Source organism: Urocitellus parryii, chromosome 7, assembly GCF_045843805.1.
Source record: "Urocitellus parryii isolate mUroPar1 chromosome 7, mUroPar1.hap1, whole genome shotgun sequence".
NCBI classification, from domain to species: Eukaryota; Metazoa; Chordata; class Mammalia; order Rodentia; family Sciuridae; genus Urocitellus; species Urocitellus parryii.
The window spans coordinates 183,773,967-183,791,880 of record NC_135537.1 but is presented as its reverse complement, the minus strand read 5'-3'; the positions used below and the strand labels follow the sequence as shown (position 1 = coordinate 183,791,880).

General features: G+C 58.4%; 1 protein-coding gene across 2 annotated transcripts in view; it reads right to left on the bottom strand.

Annotated features, from left to right (window-relative positions):
- The window catches only part of Tbcd (tubulin folding cofactor D), a 118,216-nt gene that overhangs the window by 77,295 nt on the left and 23,007 nt on the right, over nt 1–17,914 (bottom strand). Inside the window, exons 4-7 of one of the 2 annotated variants that reach the window (XM_077800606.1) lie at nt 17,120–17,221; nt 15,725–15,871; nt 15,318–15,373; nt 10,314–10,446 (exon numbers count right to left, since the gene is read on the bottom strand). In XM_077800606.1, coding sequence (XP_077656732.1) covers nt 10,314–10,446; nt 15,318–15,373; nt 15,725–15,871; nt 17,120–17,221 — 438 coding nt within the window. The remainder of the gene's footprint in view (nt 1–10,313; nt 10,447–15,317; nt 15,374–15,724; nt 15,872–17,119; nt 17,222–17,914) is intronic. The other variant, XM_077800607.1, reaches the window with a different exon arrangement.

The following is a 17,914-nucleotide window of genomic DNA, read 5'->3' as shown; positions in this document are numbered from 1 at the left end:
GTACACCTGTGTAAACACACATGCATAAATACACATATAAGCACACACATGCATACACATGCACACATACACAGACACTCATAAACACTCACATAGCTTCTCGGGAGCTACTCAGGAGCCACTGGGAGGCCCAGAGCAGCTGCCCACGCTCCACTTGTGGCATCAAGAAAGATGCGGCTCGGGGAAATGGCAGACCACAGCCTGGGAGTCACATCTCTCAGAAAGGGACCCTGCTCTGCCCCAGACTCCCTGGTACGAGTGGCAGCCAGCCACACGCACTCCCTTCTGGGGCTGGCAGTCACGGTCCACACAGTCCCCAGAAGTCACCTTCTTTGCCCTTCCCCCTCCTCCTCCTCCCATCAGCTCCACCTGGGAAATGTGAGCAAACACTGCACATCAGGAACCCATGGACAGTAGCGGCCCACAGCCTCTGCAGGACACTGGCTGGCCACTGCCAGGGCCACCTTGAACAGTGACAACTCATGACATGCTGACTGCTCAGAGGAGCTGCAGGACTGACGGCTGAGACACCAGGTTTCCATCCATCTTCAGTGGACGTGCACGACACCACGTTCCTAACAAATACCACTCCAGATTGAAGTGAGAGCAAACAGACTCTGACTTACGTCCCACAATGTTGGGGTGTGTTCCTACCACCCTGGTTTCTCTATTGTTTTGCACATGAATGGATGCTGAGTTTGAAAGATTTTGCCAAATCTTCCAAAACCATGGAACGGTATACCCCACGTGCTCTAGGTGACAGTAATGTCCTCCTGATGCCACCAGCACACACTGCCAGGCTCCCTGTGCCAAGGTCTGGGCAGGCCAGGGCCAGCCAGGAGCACAGGGCTGCGAGCCACAAGACAGCAGGTCAGGACTGGGGATGTGGCTCAAGCGGTAGCGCGCTCGCCTGGCATGCGTGCCGCCCGGGTTCGATCCTCAGCACCACATACCAACAAAGATGTTGTGTCCGCCGAGAACTAGAAAATGAATATTAGAAATCCTCTCTCTCTCTCCTCTCTCACTCTCTCTTAAAAAAAAAAAAAAGACAGCAGGTCAGCGGGCACTGAGGAGGCAAAGTCCTGCATGTCACAAACTCAGCGCGCCTGGCGGTCCTGCGGTGTCACAGTCACAACTGCTGTGCAAGGGGACAACAGCTTCTCGTCTGAGAAGTAACTGGTCAGAAGGGCACAGTGACTCAGCAGGATGCCCTCCAGGACACAGGGGCAGGGCTCGGCCTGAGAGGTCACCACTGCGACACAAGTGCCTGCTGTGGAAATCGGCGCTGCAGGGCCTTCACCGGCCACGGGAGTTACGGGATGATAAAGGTGCTTCGTGATGGCGATGGCCACCAGCCAGAAAACCTGAAGGTAAAGACAAACCCCAAGAAAGACGATTCCCCAGGAAAGCGACCTGCATAAGATAAAGAGACTGATTATTTAATGGAGCGTCACTAGTGGGAAGGCAATGCCACCCCACACAAACCCCAAGAGAGAGAGGAGAGACACTCCCCAGCCGGCCACAGGGCCAGTGGAACCCTGGTGGACATGCTAGCTGACCTCTGTGGGCAACAAGAACCCATCTCTCAAGAAAGCAGAGGCAAAAACTCTGGGGAGAAGCAGCTCTCAGAATTCAACAAACCACGAACTCAGTTCCCACCACCACCAGATGGGTTCATCCAGTGCAAGGAACTCAAGGCTTGCAAGATCCAAAAATCAATACCATGACGTGCCCAGGTTAAGGAATAAGGAACAAAAAACGTGCTGTCACAGAGCAAGAGCAGAGAGATCATGACACAAGGACCTCCCAGGATACGCACCCTCAATAACCCTGGAAAGAGGGAGCTTCCTCCAGTAGTGTCCCGAGGCCCCGGGCTTACCACTGCGTGAAGACCATGCCTACACACAAAGTCCCCGGGAAGAGGCTGACAACGTTTGGAAGAGGGAGAGTGTCCAGCAGAGGCTGGTGGAGCTGTGAGAGGGTCTCCTGGTGCAAGACCTAGGTGGAGGGACAGAAGCTTCCAAAAGAAGAAAGCTGGGCAGTGAACAGTGGGTCGGATGCAGACTACCCTGAGCACAGGGAAGACGGAGGCGAGGAAGGACAGCACAACCAGCCAGACCCTGGCCAGACACAAACCCAGCCGCGCCTGGCAGGACTGCACTCAAAGGGCACCGGGCAACACCATGCCCCCAAACTGAGAGGTGGCAAGAGCAGTGCCAAGGAGCCCGTGACTTCCATGCCAGGCTGCGTGTGTCCTTTGCCAGGTCCCAAGGCCACTTGCTCTCAGAGGCTGCCCCTGGAGGAAGCCACTCCCCTGCAGCAGCAGCAGCCAGGGAAGGCCCCGTCTGTGCCCTGCCACATGGGCACATGGAGAGGCAGAAGAGAGCATCCTGGCTCCCAGCTCTGTGAAGACCCCAGAGTGGCTGTCGTTCATGGTACGGGATTGGGGTGGGCAGCCATGACAGGGAAAAATGCCTCCTCAGGCGGCAGCGGAGAGCAAGGAGTCCTGTGGTCAAGGGGCACCAGAATTCAGGCTGGGTGGCAGCAACATGCCTAAAAAGTCCCCAAAATAAACACCGCCCTGGCAGCGTGTGGAGGGCACGAGAAGGGGTGCAGACTGACCTGCAGGAGTCCACTGCCATGTCCACCTGAAGGCACCCCGAACAAACAGGAGGAGATGGGCAGGAGGCCCAGGCATCTGGCCTGTCACTAGTAAGACTGAGGACGCTGTGGAATGCCAGACAGACCCGAGCCTTCTTTACTCACCAACTCCTGATAAGCACAGTGAGACTCAGCCTGTGACAAGCAACAGGAGTTCTCAGGAAAGCCAGTGCACGTTTTCAGACACGCAGCCATGACACCTGTGAACCCCAGCCAACCCCATCCGCCCCCATGCACAGGACGCAGCCACTGGCCACCCAGAGTCAAGAGCCACACCCCTGTCTGCTGGGGAGGAACACCAATTCTCCATCTCTCTTTTCTTTTCTTTTCTTTTTATATTTATTGTTTAGTTGTAGTTGACACAACACCTTTATCTTATTTATTTTTACGTGGTGCTGAGGATCAAACCCAGGGCCTCACTCATGCCAAGCGAGCGCTCTACCGCTGAGCCACAACCCCAGCCCCTCCAATTCTCCATCTCCACTCTGTTCTCAATCTGGACAGAGAACTACTCTGGGAGCTTCCAGCAGGACCCCCAGAAGATGCCCAGCTCTCAGCAGCACACAGGAGATGAGCCACCCTCACTAAAGGAGTCGGAAAGGGCACAACATCAACGCAGCCGGGCTCTGCGCCTTCTGTCCTTCGCACATTGGTAACGCACTTGGGCTCTGCGCCTTCCCAGCCTGCACACACTGGTAACAGAGTGGGGCTCTACCCATTCCCATCCTTCGCGCGGTGGGCTCTGCACGTTCCCGTCCAGCACACACTGGCGATGCGGACAGGGCTTTGTGGATTCCGGTTCTTCACAACACTGGGCCTGAGAAAGGGCAGTGGTGGACAGTTCCCCAGAGTGTGTGGAAGGGTGGTGAACCTCAGAGGGCACTCATCATCACACACCTCAAGACCCACATGCGGAGTGGCCAGGGGAGAGGTGCACCCACTTCCACAAAGCAGAACACAGGAACTAACCAGAGCCACCTGCTGGTGAGCCCAGGTGACACGGAGCTGGGACGGCACGGCAGCCAGTGCACCTAGGCTCTGAGAGCTGCTCTGAAAACCAGCAGAGCCAGCCACAAAGGAGTGAGTAACACCCACACCACAGGCCCCAGAGCTCCCCACCCAAGCTGGCTCTTCTGCCCAGCACAACAGCTTCCCCTCTCCAGGGCATGTTCTCCAAGCCCTGTCACCGCAGGTGGCTCTGAAAGCAAGTCTGCCCACTGCCAAGCAGGAGGTGCTAGTTTGAGGCTCCCTGGAGGCACTTCCTGATTAAGACCAAGAAAAGCAACCCCACCCAGGCTCTAGGAGAAAGGCCCCACACCCCAGCTCAGAGCAGCTCAGGCCTCTGAGGAGCTGCTGAGCACCAGCCGCTCTGGGGCAGACCCCAAGTCCAACCCCTCTGAACCCACGGTCACCTGGGGGCACCTCGCTGTGACCCTGCTGTGCTCTCAGGAAGGCAACCTGCTCCACCCGCAGAGGGATGGAGCAGGGACTCCTCCTTGGCATTCTCAGCCCCAGGAAGCGGCCCCCATCTCCACAGGCTCTGCACTCAGAATGACCGAACACAAGTACTTCTGGACATACCACATGCTGGACGCCACACAAGCAGAAAGGACCTTCAACGCCCAACAGTCACTCCAGCCTGAACCCCACTACACATGGCCAGTGAGCTGTGCCTTTGCAGCCTCATTCGGAACCAGCAAAGGCCCTCCACAGAGGGACCCTTGTCCTCAGCCCTTCCCGCAGCACCCTGGGAAAGAACCTAGCACCCAGCACAGAGCCGAGAAACACAAGCAGTAGCTTCCAGCTACTCACTGGCCTGAGAAAACAAAAGCTGCAGCACCTGGAAGGGCCACCTCCCGGGAACAGCAGGAGCCAAGCAGCAGGCTCAGATGCCAGACAGCATCAAGCAGGGAGCCCCATCCTCACTCCACACAGCCGCCACAAACATCAGGGCCAGAGGAATGGCCTGCCCCAGGAGTGCGGCACCTACTCTCCTCTGGAAGAAAGGAGTACCCAGAAATTAACATCTCAACTGCGGAATCCAAGCTGTCAACAGCTGGAACACACAGCTGGTCAGAATCAGCTCAGACCCAGAACAAAAACACATTCTTACGAACCTGCAGCAAATAAGTCACAAGGGACTGCAAGTGTGCAAGACAGAAATAGAACCAATCTCACCCACAGACTCCAGAGCCCTCTCAGTCACACGGACGTCCACCTTCCAGGAGTCAGTGCACGCAGCCCACCAGCCAGGCTGGTGCAACAGAGCTCGGGGGCATGGAGGGGCCACTTGGTGACAGAGCAAGGACATGGAGGTGACACACTGCGACAGTGGGAAGCAGCATGGTGCATAACAGGGCAAGATGATGTGGAGGTAGCATGCGGGCCACAGAATGCAAGGACATGGAGGTGGCACGTGGCATCAGCACACACAAGGGCAGTCCAAGTAGACTGCCCCTAAGGATGCTAGTCCTCCTGCCCTCTGGGGCCAGGTCCACCCAGAAGTCAAAGCATGGGAGCCCCGAGACCACACAGGGTCAGACCAGAGCCTGATGGCCACGAGACCTGGGGATGAGACCCAACAACACCAGGAGCAGGCCAGAGCCACCAGGGCATGAGCAAGGGTGACCGCTTCCCCACCACCAACGACACACACCTATGGCACCTGGACCACATCCGCCTGGGACCCACCAGGGTGGGGCTCCCCAGGCCACGCTCCTGGGCCAGGCCAGCGCCCCTGGTCAGACAGGGGGTGAGGGCCTTGGGAGGCATACTGGGGAGGGAGACTAGCAGTCCCTGTGGGAGGCCTGCAGGTGTGTGAGGGGTGGCGGTCTCTATGGGAGGCCATGCAGGTGTGTGTGTGAGGGTGGCAGTCCCCGAGGGAGGCCGTGGGAGGGTTGGGGGGTGAGGGTCCCGTGGGAGACGTGCGAGTATGTGGGGAGGTGGCGGTCTCCATGGGAGGCCATGTGGACGTGGGGGGGTGGTGGTCCCCGTGGGAGGCTGTGGGAGGGTGTGGGGGGTTGGCGGTCCACGTAGGAGGCGGTGCAGGTGGTCCTCTGGGAGACGTGGTGGGGTGGTGGCAGCTGTGGCAGTCCTGTGGGAGGCGTGCAGGAACAGGGTGGGGAACAACCTGCGGAGGGAGTGGCCTGGGAGCGCCTGCGCCCTGCAGGAAGGGGAACGGAGGCATGTGTGTCTGGAGGCAGAGGGAGCAGGAGTGAAGTGTATGGGTGGAGTGCCGTAGAACGTGCGAGGAGCAGGGGGCCATGCATGGAAGCTTTGGGCGTCAAGCAGAGCCAGGTACTGCACGTGGGCATCTTGACGGCCTGGGCGCAAAGACTGTTAAAGGTGCTGTCAGGAATCGGTTCCCTACCTAGAGGCAAGAATGGCAAGCGAGAAACAAAGGTCCAGGGGAGCCGGGGCAGGACCCAAGGGGGGTTTGCGTGGGCCGCCCTGTCTCTCCATGGGACCAGCGCGGCGGGTGGCCCACAGAGCCTCCCTTTGTGTACAGGACCCTGCATTCTGCAGGACTCACACCCAAGACGCTGGCTACGGGAAACCAGAGCCAGAGCTGGCTGTCCAGCGTCTCCTGAAGCACGGCCCAGGAACGGCCTTCCAGAACCTAGAGACAGAACTGAGTGCACAGGCTCCCACAGCTCTTGCCCTCTCCCCACCCAAAACCCTGCCTCACACTAGAACTAGGCCAATCGGAGCCTGCACCAGACACTGGGTGTGAGCCCCGGAAAGCCACCAGATCCCAGACCTCCCGACCCTGTCTTCAAGAGCACACGTCAGCCTGACAGCCTCGGGGCCAGAGAGCTTTCCCTGTCCTTCTAGGAGGTGCACACAGTGAATCAAACTGTGCCTCCAGTCACGGGGGAGGCAGAATCCAGGGGTGGCCAAAGTACATTCTGAGCTTGAGGCCCAGACCCTATCGGCCTCCGTGGGCCAGCGGAGGTCTGGCAGGTCAGGCCAGGACAGTGGGGCTAGGCCCCACACCAGGAACCTGACCAATTTTGGCATGTCCCCCCAGCAGTGCCCAGCAACAGGCTCAGGGCCTACAGCACTGCTCCTTGGCTCTCCTGGGTCTTAATGCTGCTGTGTTTCCCCTCTAACAAGACTTCTGCTTCTGTGATGATCGAGAGAAATCAACGGACCCCCCTGCAAAGAGTAGAGGCCACCCTAACAGCACAGGCACAGGAGCCACACCTTGCCCTTTACCACCAAGTTCCACCCCTCTCCCAGCCACTGCGGTGGTGCAGAGGGGAAACCCACCTGAAACCCGCAGAATAGTGCAGTCAGAGTGGTAAACCCACAGGGCACAGCCGTCAATAAGCAAGCAGACACTACACATTCAAATGACACCGTTTTTCTCTTTTCAATAGTGTTTTCTTTCCTCAAATCTCAATTGGCATTGACCCTCACGCTCAAAGTGGGTCTACAGCATAGGTGCTCAACAAAGTGAGAGGGAAGGTGCCTTCCAGGGACACGAGGTGAGCGCTCGTCTCCCTCCCACAAGAGTTAAAAGCCATCGCTGAGAGAGGACTGTGCTTCAAGGGAAATAAAACCAGTCCTAGTTTCGACGGGACTTGTTCCGAGGTTCACCTGTTTCGCCTAACCCACACTAATGAACAGGTGCATGAAAAGGAAGCCAAGTGCATCAAAGGGAACTGCAACCCCAGAGCTCCATCACCTGCAAGTTTCATCACGCACTGGACACCCCGCCCTCCGCCTGCAGGTCTGAGGAGCCTGGGCGAAACCACTCCGCCTGCTCAGCCCAACTTCCTCCCGCCCAGGAGCTGTGCTAGACCCCCAGGGCCCCTCAGAGGAGAAAAAGAAAACCGTGACTCCGGACAGACCAGACTCTGCAGGGGCAGCGGGGACAAGCCTGGCAAGGGAGCCACAGGTGGACAGGCCCAGGGCTGGTGCTTGACAGCATCTCCCTTCGTTTGCTCCCTAGGATTTCAGCTGGCTACGTCAGACAATTGCTCACCAGCGCTCGGGGCAAAACTCTCTAGAGAGAGCAGAAGCGCTCTGCCCCAGCGAGAGGGAGAGCCGCGTCTTCCTCATCCCTTGCCAACACATGCCCAGCTGGGCAGCAAGGTTCAGAGACTCAGCATTTCTAAGCCCTTGGAGACCTTAGACCTCAGGAGGCCAGAGAAAAAGCAAGCCTCCCTCCTGCAAACTCGGAACCTGGAGACATCCAAATAAAAGGCAGCCCCATGCTGCTGGATTCTGCAAAGACAAGTCCAGCCTGGGGCAGGGACCAGGCAGCGAGCCTGTTGCCTCAGCCACCATGAGCCACCTGCAGTGGGAAGGGAACACGAGTGCAGAAGACCATCAAAAGGGAAAAGCAGGCTGGGCTGGGCTCGGTGGGGGGTGAGGCCCTGGGTTTGATTCTCAGCACAGCATATAAAAAAATGAAGACCCCTTGACAACAAAAAATATTTTAAAAATGGAGAAAGAAAAATAAAAATGCTACAGGAAAAACAAAAGGGAAAGCAGCTGTGGGCAAAGCCTAGGCGGACGAGAGGCACCACGGCCACCTCAAGCTAGAGGCCTGCCCACCCCTCAGGGAGGAGCCCAGGGTCGCTGATCAGCAGGTACTGCCAGCCCCTGACGTGGCCCCAGGACAACAGGCCACATTCCCCCACAGGAGCTGCTCTCCCACCTGGGCAGGGGCCACCTAGGCCTCACCTGCCTGAGGGGCCCTGGACGATCACATCAAGGTGACCTCCCCTAGGCCATGGCAAGGAACTGGCTGCAGGAGACCCCCGAGAGCCCGTCAGGAATGCTGCTGAGCAGAGTGGCACCCCCTGTTTTCCCAGTGACTCGGGAGGCTGGGGCAGGAGGATCCCAAATTCCAAGTCGGCCTGGGCAGCTTAAGAAACCTGTCTCTGATTTAAAAAGTAGAAAAAGGGGCCAGGAATGTAGCTTGGTGGCAGAGCCTACTGAGTTTAATCCCCAGTACCAGAAACTAAGATAACAGGACATCCCATAGGTCCCCTGGAGAAAGGCACAGGGGGTGCAGAGTGGGGACCCCACCCCCAGCACCCTCAGGGTCAACCTTAGCCTGCACTGACCTCCACTGTACAATTAGAGTGGAAACTGGAATAACACCCTCTTTGGCCACCACCCCACGCACAGCTGGAATGAGCACCGCTGGCTGCAGGCTACCCACTGTACTTGCAAACCCCAAAAGCAGGACACCCCACATTTCATCAACCTGCTGGTATACATGCACAAGTTTAAAAAACACATCAGAAACAAAATATTGCTAAGTTTTAATCGACTCTCAGGGTTGGGGTGTGATCCAGTGGCAGAGCGACTGCCCAGGGTCTGGGATATAATCCAGGGGCACAGCATCTGCCCAACATGTGCAGAAAACCACGTTCCCTCCCAGCATCACAGAAAGGACTACTGCTGGACAGCCGAGGGAGCTGGACACAGGAGGTCCGGCACAAGCTCGAGCAGGGAAGTGCATGGCCGCCTGCTCACAACAGACCGCACTCACAGCCACAGAAGGAGTGAAGCTCTGAGGCCGCTCCAGGCAGAAGGGCTCCAGGAAGCCACTCGGTGAGACACAGGCCCGACAACAGAGCCACGCGGTAACAGAGCAGGCAGGGGCTGTTCCAGCCCTGACGTACCACTGTTCGCTGGCCTATGCTGGTGGTAGGCAGGTCACACTTGGAGCTTTTCTTCACGTTTTGTTTGATTGTGGTAGGGGGGACTGAAACCCAGGGATGCCCTACCACTGAGCTACACTGCCAGCCCTTTTTATTTAGAGACAAGGTCTCACTAAGTTGCTGAGACTGGCCTGGAACTTGTGACCCTCCAGCCTCCCTCAGCCCGCCCGGTGCCTGGGATCACAGGCGGGCCCTGCGCCCGCTACGTCCTGACTTTGAGCTGCTGTCGCAGCACACTGCTGTGGAGACAACTGGAGCTAGGACCCGGGATGCTCTATTTTGTCGGCTTTCTTTCCCACACGTTGTGATGAGAACCTCCCTGAAGACCACAGCAACACCATGAAGAGACAGATGCTGCGCTGGGCACCCTCCCCAGTCCAGCCAGACACAGCACCGCTCCTGCTCCCCGCAGCAAGTCCCCCGGGGACCCACAGGCAGGAAGCAAACACCCTCCAGGAGCACCTCCCAAGGCCTGCTGTCCTCAGCTCCAGGGAGGAAGACCCGCTCTTCACCTGTGGCGGTGACAGAAAGAGCAGAGAGCAGGAGGAGCAGAGCCCAAGGTCCAGGAGGGCCACCACCCCTCCAGAACATCCCCACTAAGGCCCTGCCCTCGGCCGCAGAACTTAAACTTTTTGCCTTGTCAGCACACGAGACTAGCAGAGCAGAACAGTAAAGGGCACCAGGGTCTATATGAAAATGTAGACATGAACAAAATCTGATTTCAAGCCACCTCTCATTTAGGGGCGCTGGCTCCAATAATTGTTCTCTGGGACAAAACTAAGCAAGGGCACATGCCTTGAAGGGCCCCAGCTGCACTCTGCGGGCACCACCGCCCCCTGGTGGCGATGGGGCCCCACAGCACTTTTCTGAACTGAGGCAGGCGGGAGAGAGGGGTAAAGGGATCCCAGCACCAGCCAGCCCACCTCCCGGCTGCTGCACAGCCCAGGGCCACCACGTGGGAGTGCTTACCAAGGCCTGCAGAGACCCGTCCATGGCTATGACCCCCTCCATGGTCTGGAAGGAGGAGCGGGCCAAGGTGCAGAGGCTCCAGTCCAGAAAGCCAGCCATCCTCCTCTGCCTGACATCAGGGCGGGTGATGAACCTGCGAGGGCACGGGGCACAGACGTGTGACGAGGCTCCAACACACCAGAGCTCCCTGGCTTCCCACCAGCCACCCTTGCCCACGAGGCCTCGGGGCGTCCTCCCATCCCCTGTCCTTACACCAGGCTCCACCCACAGGGCCCCTGTGTCAGCTCCTCTCCCCAGGGTACCAGGTCACTCACTGCCCAGTCCTCCCTGGCTTCCCACCAGCCACCCTTGCCCACGAGGCCTCGGGGCGTCCTCCCATCCTCTGTCCTTACACCAGGCTCCACCCACAGGGCCCCTGTGTCAGCTCCTCTCCCCAGTCGTAGCCCCACGGGGTCCTCACAGTCCCCACCTCCTGCCTCCTGAGCCACAACTCAGCTCCAAGCCTCAGAGGCCACTGGGCATTCTGCCCCACCAGGACCAGGCATGCCCACCCACCCTCGTCCCAACCACAGCCCTCGACCTCAGAGCACCACATCCTCAACAGCCCACCCCAGAAGCCAGCTCCGCCAAGGACCTCTCCATAGACCTGCCATGGCCACCTTCCAGCCCAACCCCAGGCTAACAGAGTGCAGAGTGCCACCCTCCTTCTCCCAGGAACCCGGAGCCCCAGAACCCTTTCTCCTCCACAGCTCTCAGGCCAGTGCCCAGCTCTCTGACCCTGGCTCAAGACTGGCCCGGCCACAGCAAAGTCCTGCCCTTCCAGGGCTGACACCCAAAGAGCCAGCAAACACCAACAGGGGACGTCAGGAAGGACCAGCAAGGCCAGGGAGGAGGGGCCACCTCCCCAGAAAGTGGGCACAGAGCGACCACCAGGAAACCTGAGAGGGGGCGCCGGTGCCTACGTAGCTCTGCTGTGCCAGCAGCAAGAGTGGTGGGGCAGGGGAATGGGAAGCAGAGGGGAGGGGCCGGCCCGGTATCCCAGACCCCAGGTCGACGGGGTGGGGCTTGGGGAGCCAGAGGTGGTCTGAGCCCTTCTCCAGTGTAGGGCCACCTCCCAAGATGTGGGGCCGTGTGGAGCCCTGAGCCGTGGCTCAGGAGGAGTGAGCTGGAGCCGCCAGGCCATGGCAAGACGGCCTCGATGCTGCCTGTCCCTGCCTCCCCATCCATCGTCCAGCTGTCCAGCTAGTCCCTGTCAGAGTTGGCTGCAGGCTTTCTTGGTGACAGACCCTGTCGGGGCACCTCCAACAACCAGGATGCTCAGACCAAGCACACACAGCACGGCTCAGCACTGGGCCCTCAGGGATCGTGCCCCTCACAGAACCCACTGCCAAGGGGACGGCTGGCACCCTGAACTTCCCACCAACGGTAGGACCCCACCTCCTCTGGGCAGCCCTTCCCACAGGACATGCCTGGGTGCTTGGCACCCTCTGTCCAAACGTCTGGGTCCAATTCTTGTGAGACCTCCTGGTCCTGACATTCGTGCCAGGTTGCCAGTGAGGGGTGTGCCCTGGAGGATGCCCCAGTGAGGCTGCTGTGTGCATGTGAGGGAAGACAGCAGCATCAACCACTCACGCTATGACTGAGCGTGGGAGAGCGCGACCTCTCACAAGCCAGGAAGAAAGCCCAGGTTCCACTGCTGTCCTGGTGTCCGAAGTTCTCGGGGCACTCCTGGAGACCCCCACTGGTCAGCAAGCCTGTGGTTGCCTTTAGTGTGCAGTCAGAAAGACAGACTCCCGCAGGACGCTGTGGCGCATGCCTAAAATCCCAGTGGCTTGGGAGGCTGAGGCAGGAGGATGGCGAGTTCAAAGCCAGCCTCAGCAACTTAGTGAGGCCCTAAGCAACTCAGTGAGACCTGCCTCTAAATAAAAAATAAAAAGGGCTGGGGATGTGGCTCAGTGGTTAAGTGCCCCTGAGTTCAATCCCTGGTGCCAAAAAAATAAATGAAAAGACTCCAGGGCCTTGTCCAGGGAATTCTATGTGGTGGATCCAGAAAGGGGCCCTGAGACCCCGACACCCCCGCTCCAGGGCAAGGCCTGAGACTCATGATTCTTTTCCTGGGCACTGGTTCTGCTGTCACCAGGAAGTTCCGGCTGCATCCTCAGTCTGCCCTCTGACCTCAGCCCCAAAGGATGAAGATACAGGCATCCTGAGCAGATGCCACACGCAGGGCACAGGATAAGTGCAGGGCGAGGCCCAGAGCCACTCAGTGGTGGAGGCTGGACCACACACAGCCCCAGCCTGGAGCCTGCTCCGGTTCCCCCCTGGAAGACCCACAAGACCCAGCTTGGTCTGGTCCCCCTCCACACCTGAGTCTAACTTTAGTCCCTTCTCAAGTGAGATCACACGAATCTACAGGTAGAAACCTAAGGCTGCTGGACAGATTGAAGTAAGTCACTATCTCTGTTTTTCTTGTTTGTAAAAAGCACAGAAGCACATGTTCACATCAGAAAGCCAAAAATACCAATGAAAAGTTAAAAAGTCTCTCTCGCACAGACACATACATGAAGCCTCACACCAGCAGGGCTGTCCACTCTCTGGAGGAGTCTGAGCCCTAAGCTCCCTGCTCTTTCAAAGAACACAACACCACAGGCCACAGCCGCCTCAACAGCGATCTCCACTATCACCTGCATGGGCCCTGTGAGCTCTACCAAGGGCCAAAAGAACCCTGGCCACAGGGTCAGGCCTCTCTCAGAGTGGCCGGGGGACCCGGTTGGGCTCCAGTCTCAAGAAATGCCATCTCATGGGACATGGTCACTCAGGATCCAACAGCACGGCCAGCCCAATGCTGCGGGTGCACTGACTCCGCCTTAGCAAAGCACAGCACATACAGGTGGCAAGCCCTGCTCAACGTGAGAACACACGTGTGCACACGTGTTACAGAGCAACACGAATTAACGGGAAAGTGCAACATTCAGACTGGTGCTGAAACACCCAGGCAGCCTCCAGGACCTGTCACACAGGCTGCAGCTCGGAAACCCAGCTCGACCTACGAGGGGAGAACAAACCTCTCCCAGGCGGAGACTGCTGGGCTTCAGAGTCAAAATAACTAAAGGAAAGGCCCAGAGTCAGGATCAGGATGCAGGGCACCGCCAGGCTCACAGCCAGCAGCCACACGCCCACAGGACACGCCAGACCCCGCGTGGAGCGGCGCTGCCCAGGCCCTGCCAGGCAGCGAACACCAAGTCGGCCTTGACACCGCCATGAGGGGGAGCTGAGGCGGCTGGCGGGCCACTGGCACGAGTCCAGAACCCAGGGAAAGGCGGGAGGGCACACTGTGAGTGCCGCCCTGTGGGTTCAGTGACAAAGACAGACCCACCACGGGCCAGAGTTGCACACGAGGTGTTTCCCAACATTCCAGAATTCCCACCTTTTCTATGGAGCACACCTTGGTTTTATTGGGGGGGGGGGGAATAGGTCTCGCCACGTTGCCCAGGTTGGCCTTGAACTGGCCTCAAGTGACCCTCCTGCCTCCATGAGCCAGTGTGCCCAACATACCTTTGCTTTTAGTTAAATATCTAATTCTCCAGATTGAGGCCATCAAGAAAAAAGGTGTGTTTTCCCTGCTACAGGGTTTCCGTGAAGCCACACTCCTGCCGAACCACCGCAGCACAGGGGTGGCAGCATCAGGAGCCGCCGAAAACGCTAGAGAGCAGGGGCTCAGCCAACAGGAAGCAGGCACAGCGGGGCCACTCTCCCCGCCCATAGGCAGCCACAGGCTGTCAGAAGGAGCCCCAAGGCCTCTGGCGGTCTGCCCCTGCCCAACCAACCCTGGGGCCCACCCTGGAGGGTCCTGATCCACAGGCACCGGCTCCAGCACAGCGCACTGGCTGCTGGGCACCAGGTGGCACTGCAGCCCCGCTCCAGGGGCCGGGCTTGGCTGGCTGCTCCCGCAGGAACCCAGGAGTGAGCCCGATTCAGGTTTTGGATCTACCGTAAGAGGAACCATAAGAATCACACAACAGATACCACCCTTCACTAAGGAGGCCAGCAACATCTGCAGGATCCCTCCCATGGCCAACAGAGGGCTCTTGGCTCGTCCTGACTTCCAACCCTAACTTCGCAGTACTTCCATCTCAGACCCCTCAACTCTCACTCCACTGTCAGAACTCATCCCAGGATGTGGCTTAGGGTGGTGGCTGTAGGCAGAGTGTTCAGAGCAAGTGCTGGTCCTGGGGACAGACTGGAAGCAGCACATGAGCCCCGTGACCACGTGGGGGTGGACACACGGCTCCAGGGCAGCAGGCCACAGCGCTCACTCGTGTAAACAGAAAGAACCCTGCCCTCTCTTCAGCCCTCGCGACAGCTGGGCGCCCTGCCGAGGCTCGTCCTCCCCTCCTCAGGTCTACTCCTGAGCACAGCAGTCAGACATCTCCTGGCCCCCGACACTCGACAAAGCCAGCGTCTGCCACCATGTGGAGGACCCACAAGGCAGAGGTGCCAGCCGCTGCCCCGCAGAAACCACCACCAGGATTCACAACACCGACCAGGAGAAAAAACCCCAACTCTTCAACCTGTGTAACGACCACACGTTCAGATCCCATCAGAGGAGGCACGGACATCCTCAATGCCACACGCCAGCTTCCCTCGCCCTCACACTGGGTCCCGTCCTGGTGGCCAACCCCGCTGACTAGAGACCGTCTCTCAGGATATCTGGGGACTTCCACCACAAGCCACACACCTGTGCACTCAGATCTCTGACCCTGGCATGAGCTGCTCCTGAAGGGACCCTCAAAGGACCCAGAGGAGGCAGCCATGCCTGGGAACTCCCTGTACACTCTGGGCTGCCTCCTGGGCAAGACCTATCGGGTGACTCTGCCAGCCCAGGCCAGCCTCGCGTGACCGTGGCAGGTGCAGATGTCCTTCTGCATGGACTGACAGACACGTGCAACCAACATCACGCAAACCGCCCATCAACAAACACTGCCAGCAATCTCCAGGACTCACCTAGACACAAGGACAGCAGCCGCGTCTCGGGCCTTGTCACTGACAGCCAGGTAGGCCTGCAAGAATTTGACAGACGTCAACTTAACATTCTTGCTTCTCTTCATTTTCTAGGTTTCCCTAGAAAATAACTGAACATTGTTACTTGTACGATGCTGAAAACCCAATGTGAGGTGGAACCTGATACTGCTGCTGCATCACGGCTGGGCCTAGCCCAAGTCTCCCCACCGCCAGTGAGGAAAGACATCTGCTGCCCTGTCACCCTGGGCTCTACCCCATCATCCCAAATTCAAAATAGGGTGAGCGAATCTTACCTCACTGGAAAACAGAGTTCAAGAAAACACAAAAGTACCCAAAGTCCGCTGAACGCACACGACCTCAAGGCAGGTCAAGGGCACAGGCACACTCACCTGAGCTATGCACAGGATGCGGTCCATCGTGGACACTCGTGTCTCCTCAGGTTGGGCGAGGAGGTTCCCATCAAAACGTGAAAAATCAAAAGGGATGAGGCAGGTCATGGAGAGCCACAGGAGCAGCATGTAGCGCGTTTCCCAGGTCTAGGAAGTCAAGCCACAGAGGGCCCCGTCAGAGACAGCAGGCCTGCGCTCCTCCAAAGCTGGCCCAGGCCTCCACACCACTGACCAGAGCGTGGGGCACACACATCCTCAGCCCCACATCCTCCCATGTCCCCACCACACGCACAGACAGGAGACAGAATGAACACAGAAGAATCCTATCCAAAATGTAACTGGGCCTTTATTTTGGTATCGGGCATGGAACTCAGAGCACTCAACCACTGAGCCACATCCCCAGCCCTTTTTTGTATTTTACTGGGAGACAGGGTCTGGCTGAGATGCTTAGGGCTTCACTAAGTTGCTGAGGCTGGCTTTGAACTCACAATCCACCTGCCTCAGCCCCCTGAGCTGCTGATGGGATTAGAGGCGTGTGCCACTGGTGCACATGGGCCCTTTGAGAAAAGGAGAGACAGATGAAAAGACTTAAAAGTAGAGAGAAGACTCTCGACTGGCACCACAAAGGGATGCCCGGGAGCCAGGGTGCAGCTCCCTGGTGGAGCCGTTGTCCAGTGCCCATGGGTTCTGGGTTCCACCCCAACACTCAGCAAAGCACAAAACAGAGGAAAGGAAGGCTCATATCCCAGTAATAAAACACAAGAGTCCGCACCAGCAGGCCTTCCACAGTACCAGCCGCAGCGAGGAGAGAGGCCCTGAGGAGAAGACAGCAGCAAGTCTCCAGCGGCACAGCCACCTTCCTGAAGGCACAGTGTAGGCCAGGAGCCACAGGCAGCCCTGGGCCTCGGGAGGGGCCTGCCCAGGCACCCGCCTTCCTGCAGCTGTGCGACTGGCACCAGCCAGACCAGTGCCTACACGACCAGCCCCAGCGAACACCCATGCGCTCGGCCAGGACCAGGCCCCACCTGTGTGGCCATGACGTGCTGCTGGGGGTGGCCCATGCCCCGCGCCCTCCAGGCAGCAGCAACCTGGCTTTGCCCCGCACCCTCCCCTTGCGGACTGGCTTGGTGTGCTTGGCTGCAACCACCACCCCCAGGAATGACTCCACTGGTCCTGGTCCTCCGGTCCTCCAGTCCTCCCCAGCAGTCAGTCCCTGGGGCCTCGGGGACCCAGCACAGTCACACTCATCTTTTCTTTGTAAAGGACACACTTCAGAGGAGAAGAATGGAAAGCACCACAAGTAGAAACTAAAGGGGGATGACAGGAAACCAGGCAGAGTGAGGGAGGCAGGAGGGGCTGCCCCCCCGGAGAGCAGCGGGCGGGGGCGGTGCGCACCTCGTGGTCTGTAGGGTTCTGCCCCGAGAACATGTCCAGCACAGGCTGCACGTCAGCTACTTCGTGAGGAAATAAACGAAGAAATACCTTGTAGCCTCGAACCTACCAAATAAAAAGACACCGAATCACATACACTGTGACAACATGGTCTTCCTCCTCTCATTGAAAATCACTCCAGCAGGGCTCCCTGGCCCGGTGCTCAAGGGTGCCTGGGGGGACAGAGTGGGGCCTGCACAGGCTCACGCCTCCCCCAGCTCTGCAGCTGCACACGGCCCCGCTGGAGTCCAGGTTCCCAGAGGCCAGAAAGGGCCAGCCTTGCCACTGGCCCTCCTGAGGCACAGGGCTGCCTGCAGGCTTCTAGCCCCCCTACTGTGCATCCAGTGCCCCCAATGATGTAGGGGAATTGTCACATCCCAGTGACACCACTTAGCAAAATCAAAGGAACAGTTCAGGAGCGCTCTGCCTCCCAGTTCAGCCCACTCATTAAATGTGTTCTGACCCAGATCAGCCAACAAAGCTCTGTAGCTCGTCAGAAATACACACCATACAAAAAAGCCACTTCTACCTTGTTCACATGAGTGTCCCAACAGTCCTGAGGAGTAGATCCCCACAAGCATCAAAGATCCCCAGACTCACTAACGCTTCCATAAACATCTACAGTTTCTCTTGCCAGCGAGGACCTCTGCAGGAGTACTGCAATGTGTGGCCTCAGCCACCATAGGCCCCATGCAGAGCCAGCTCCAGGTTCACTCCCCTTGTGTGGGCCACCAGGTGGGCACCACCGGGAGCCTGCCA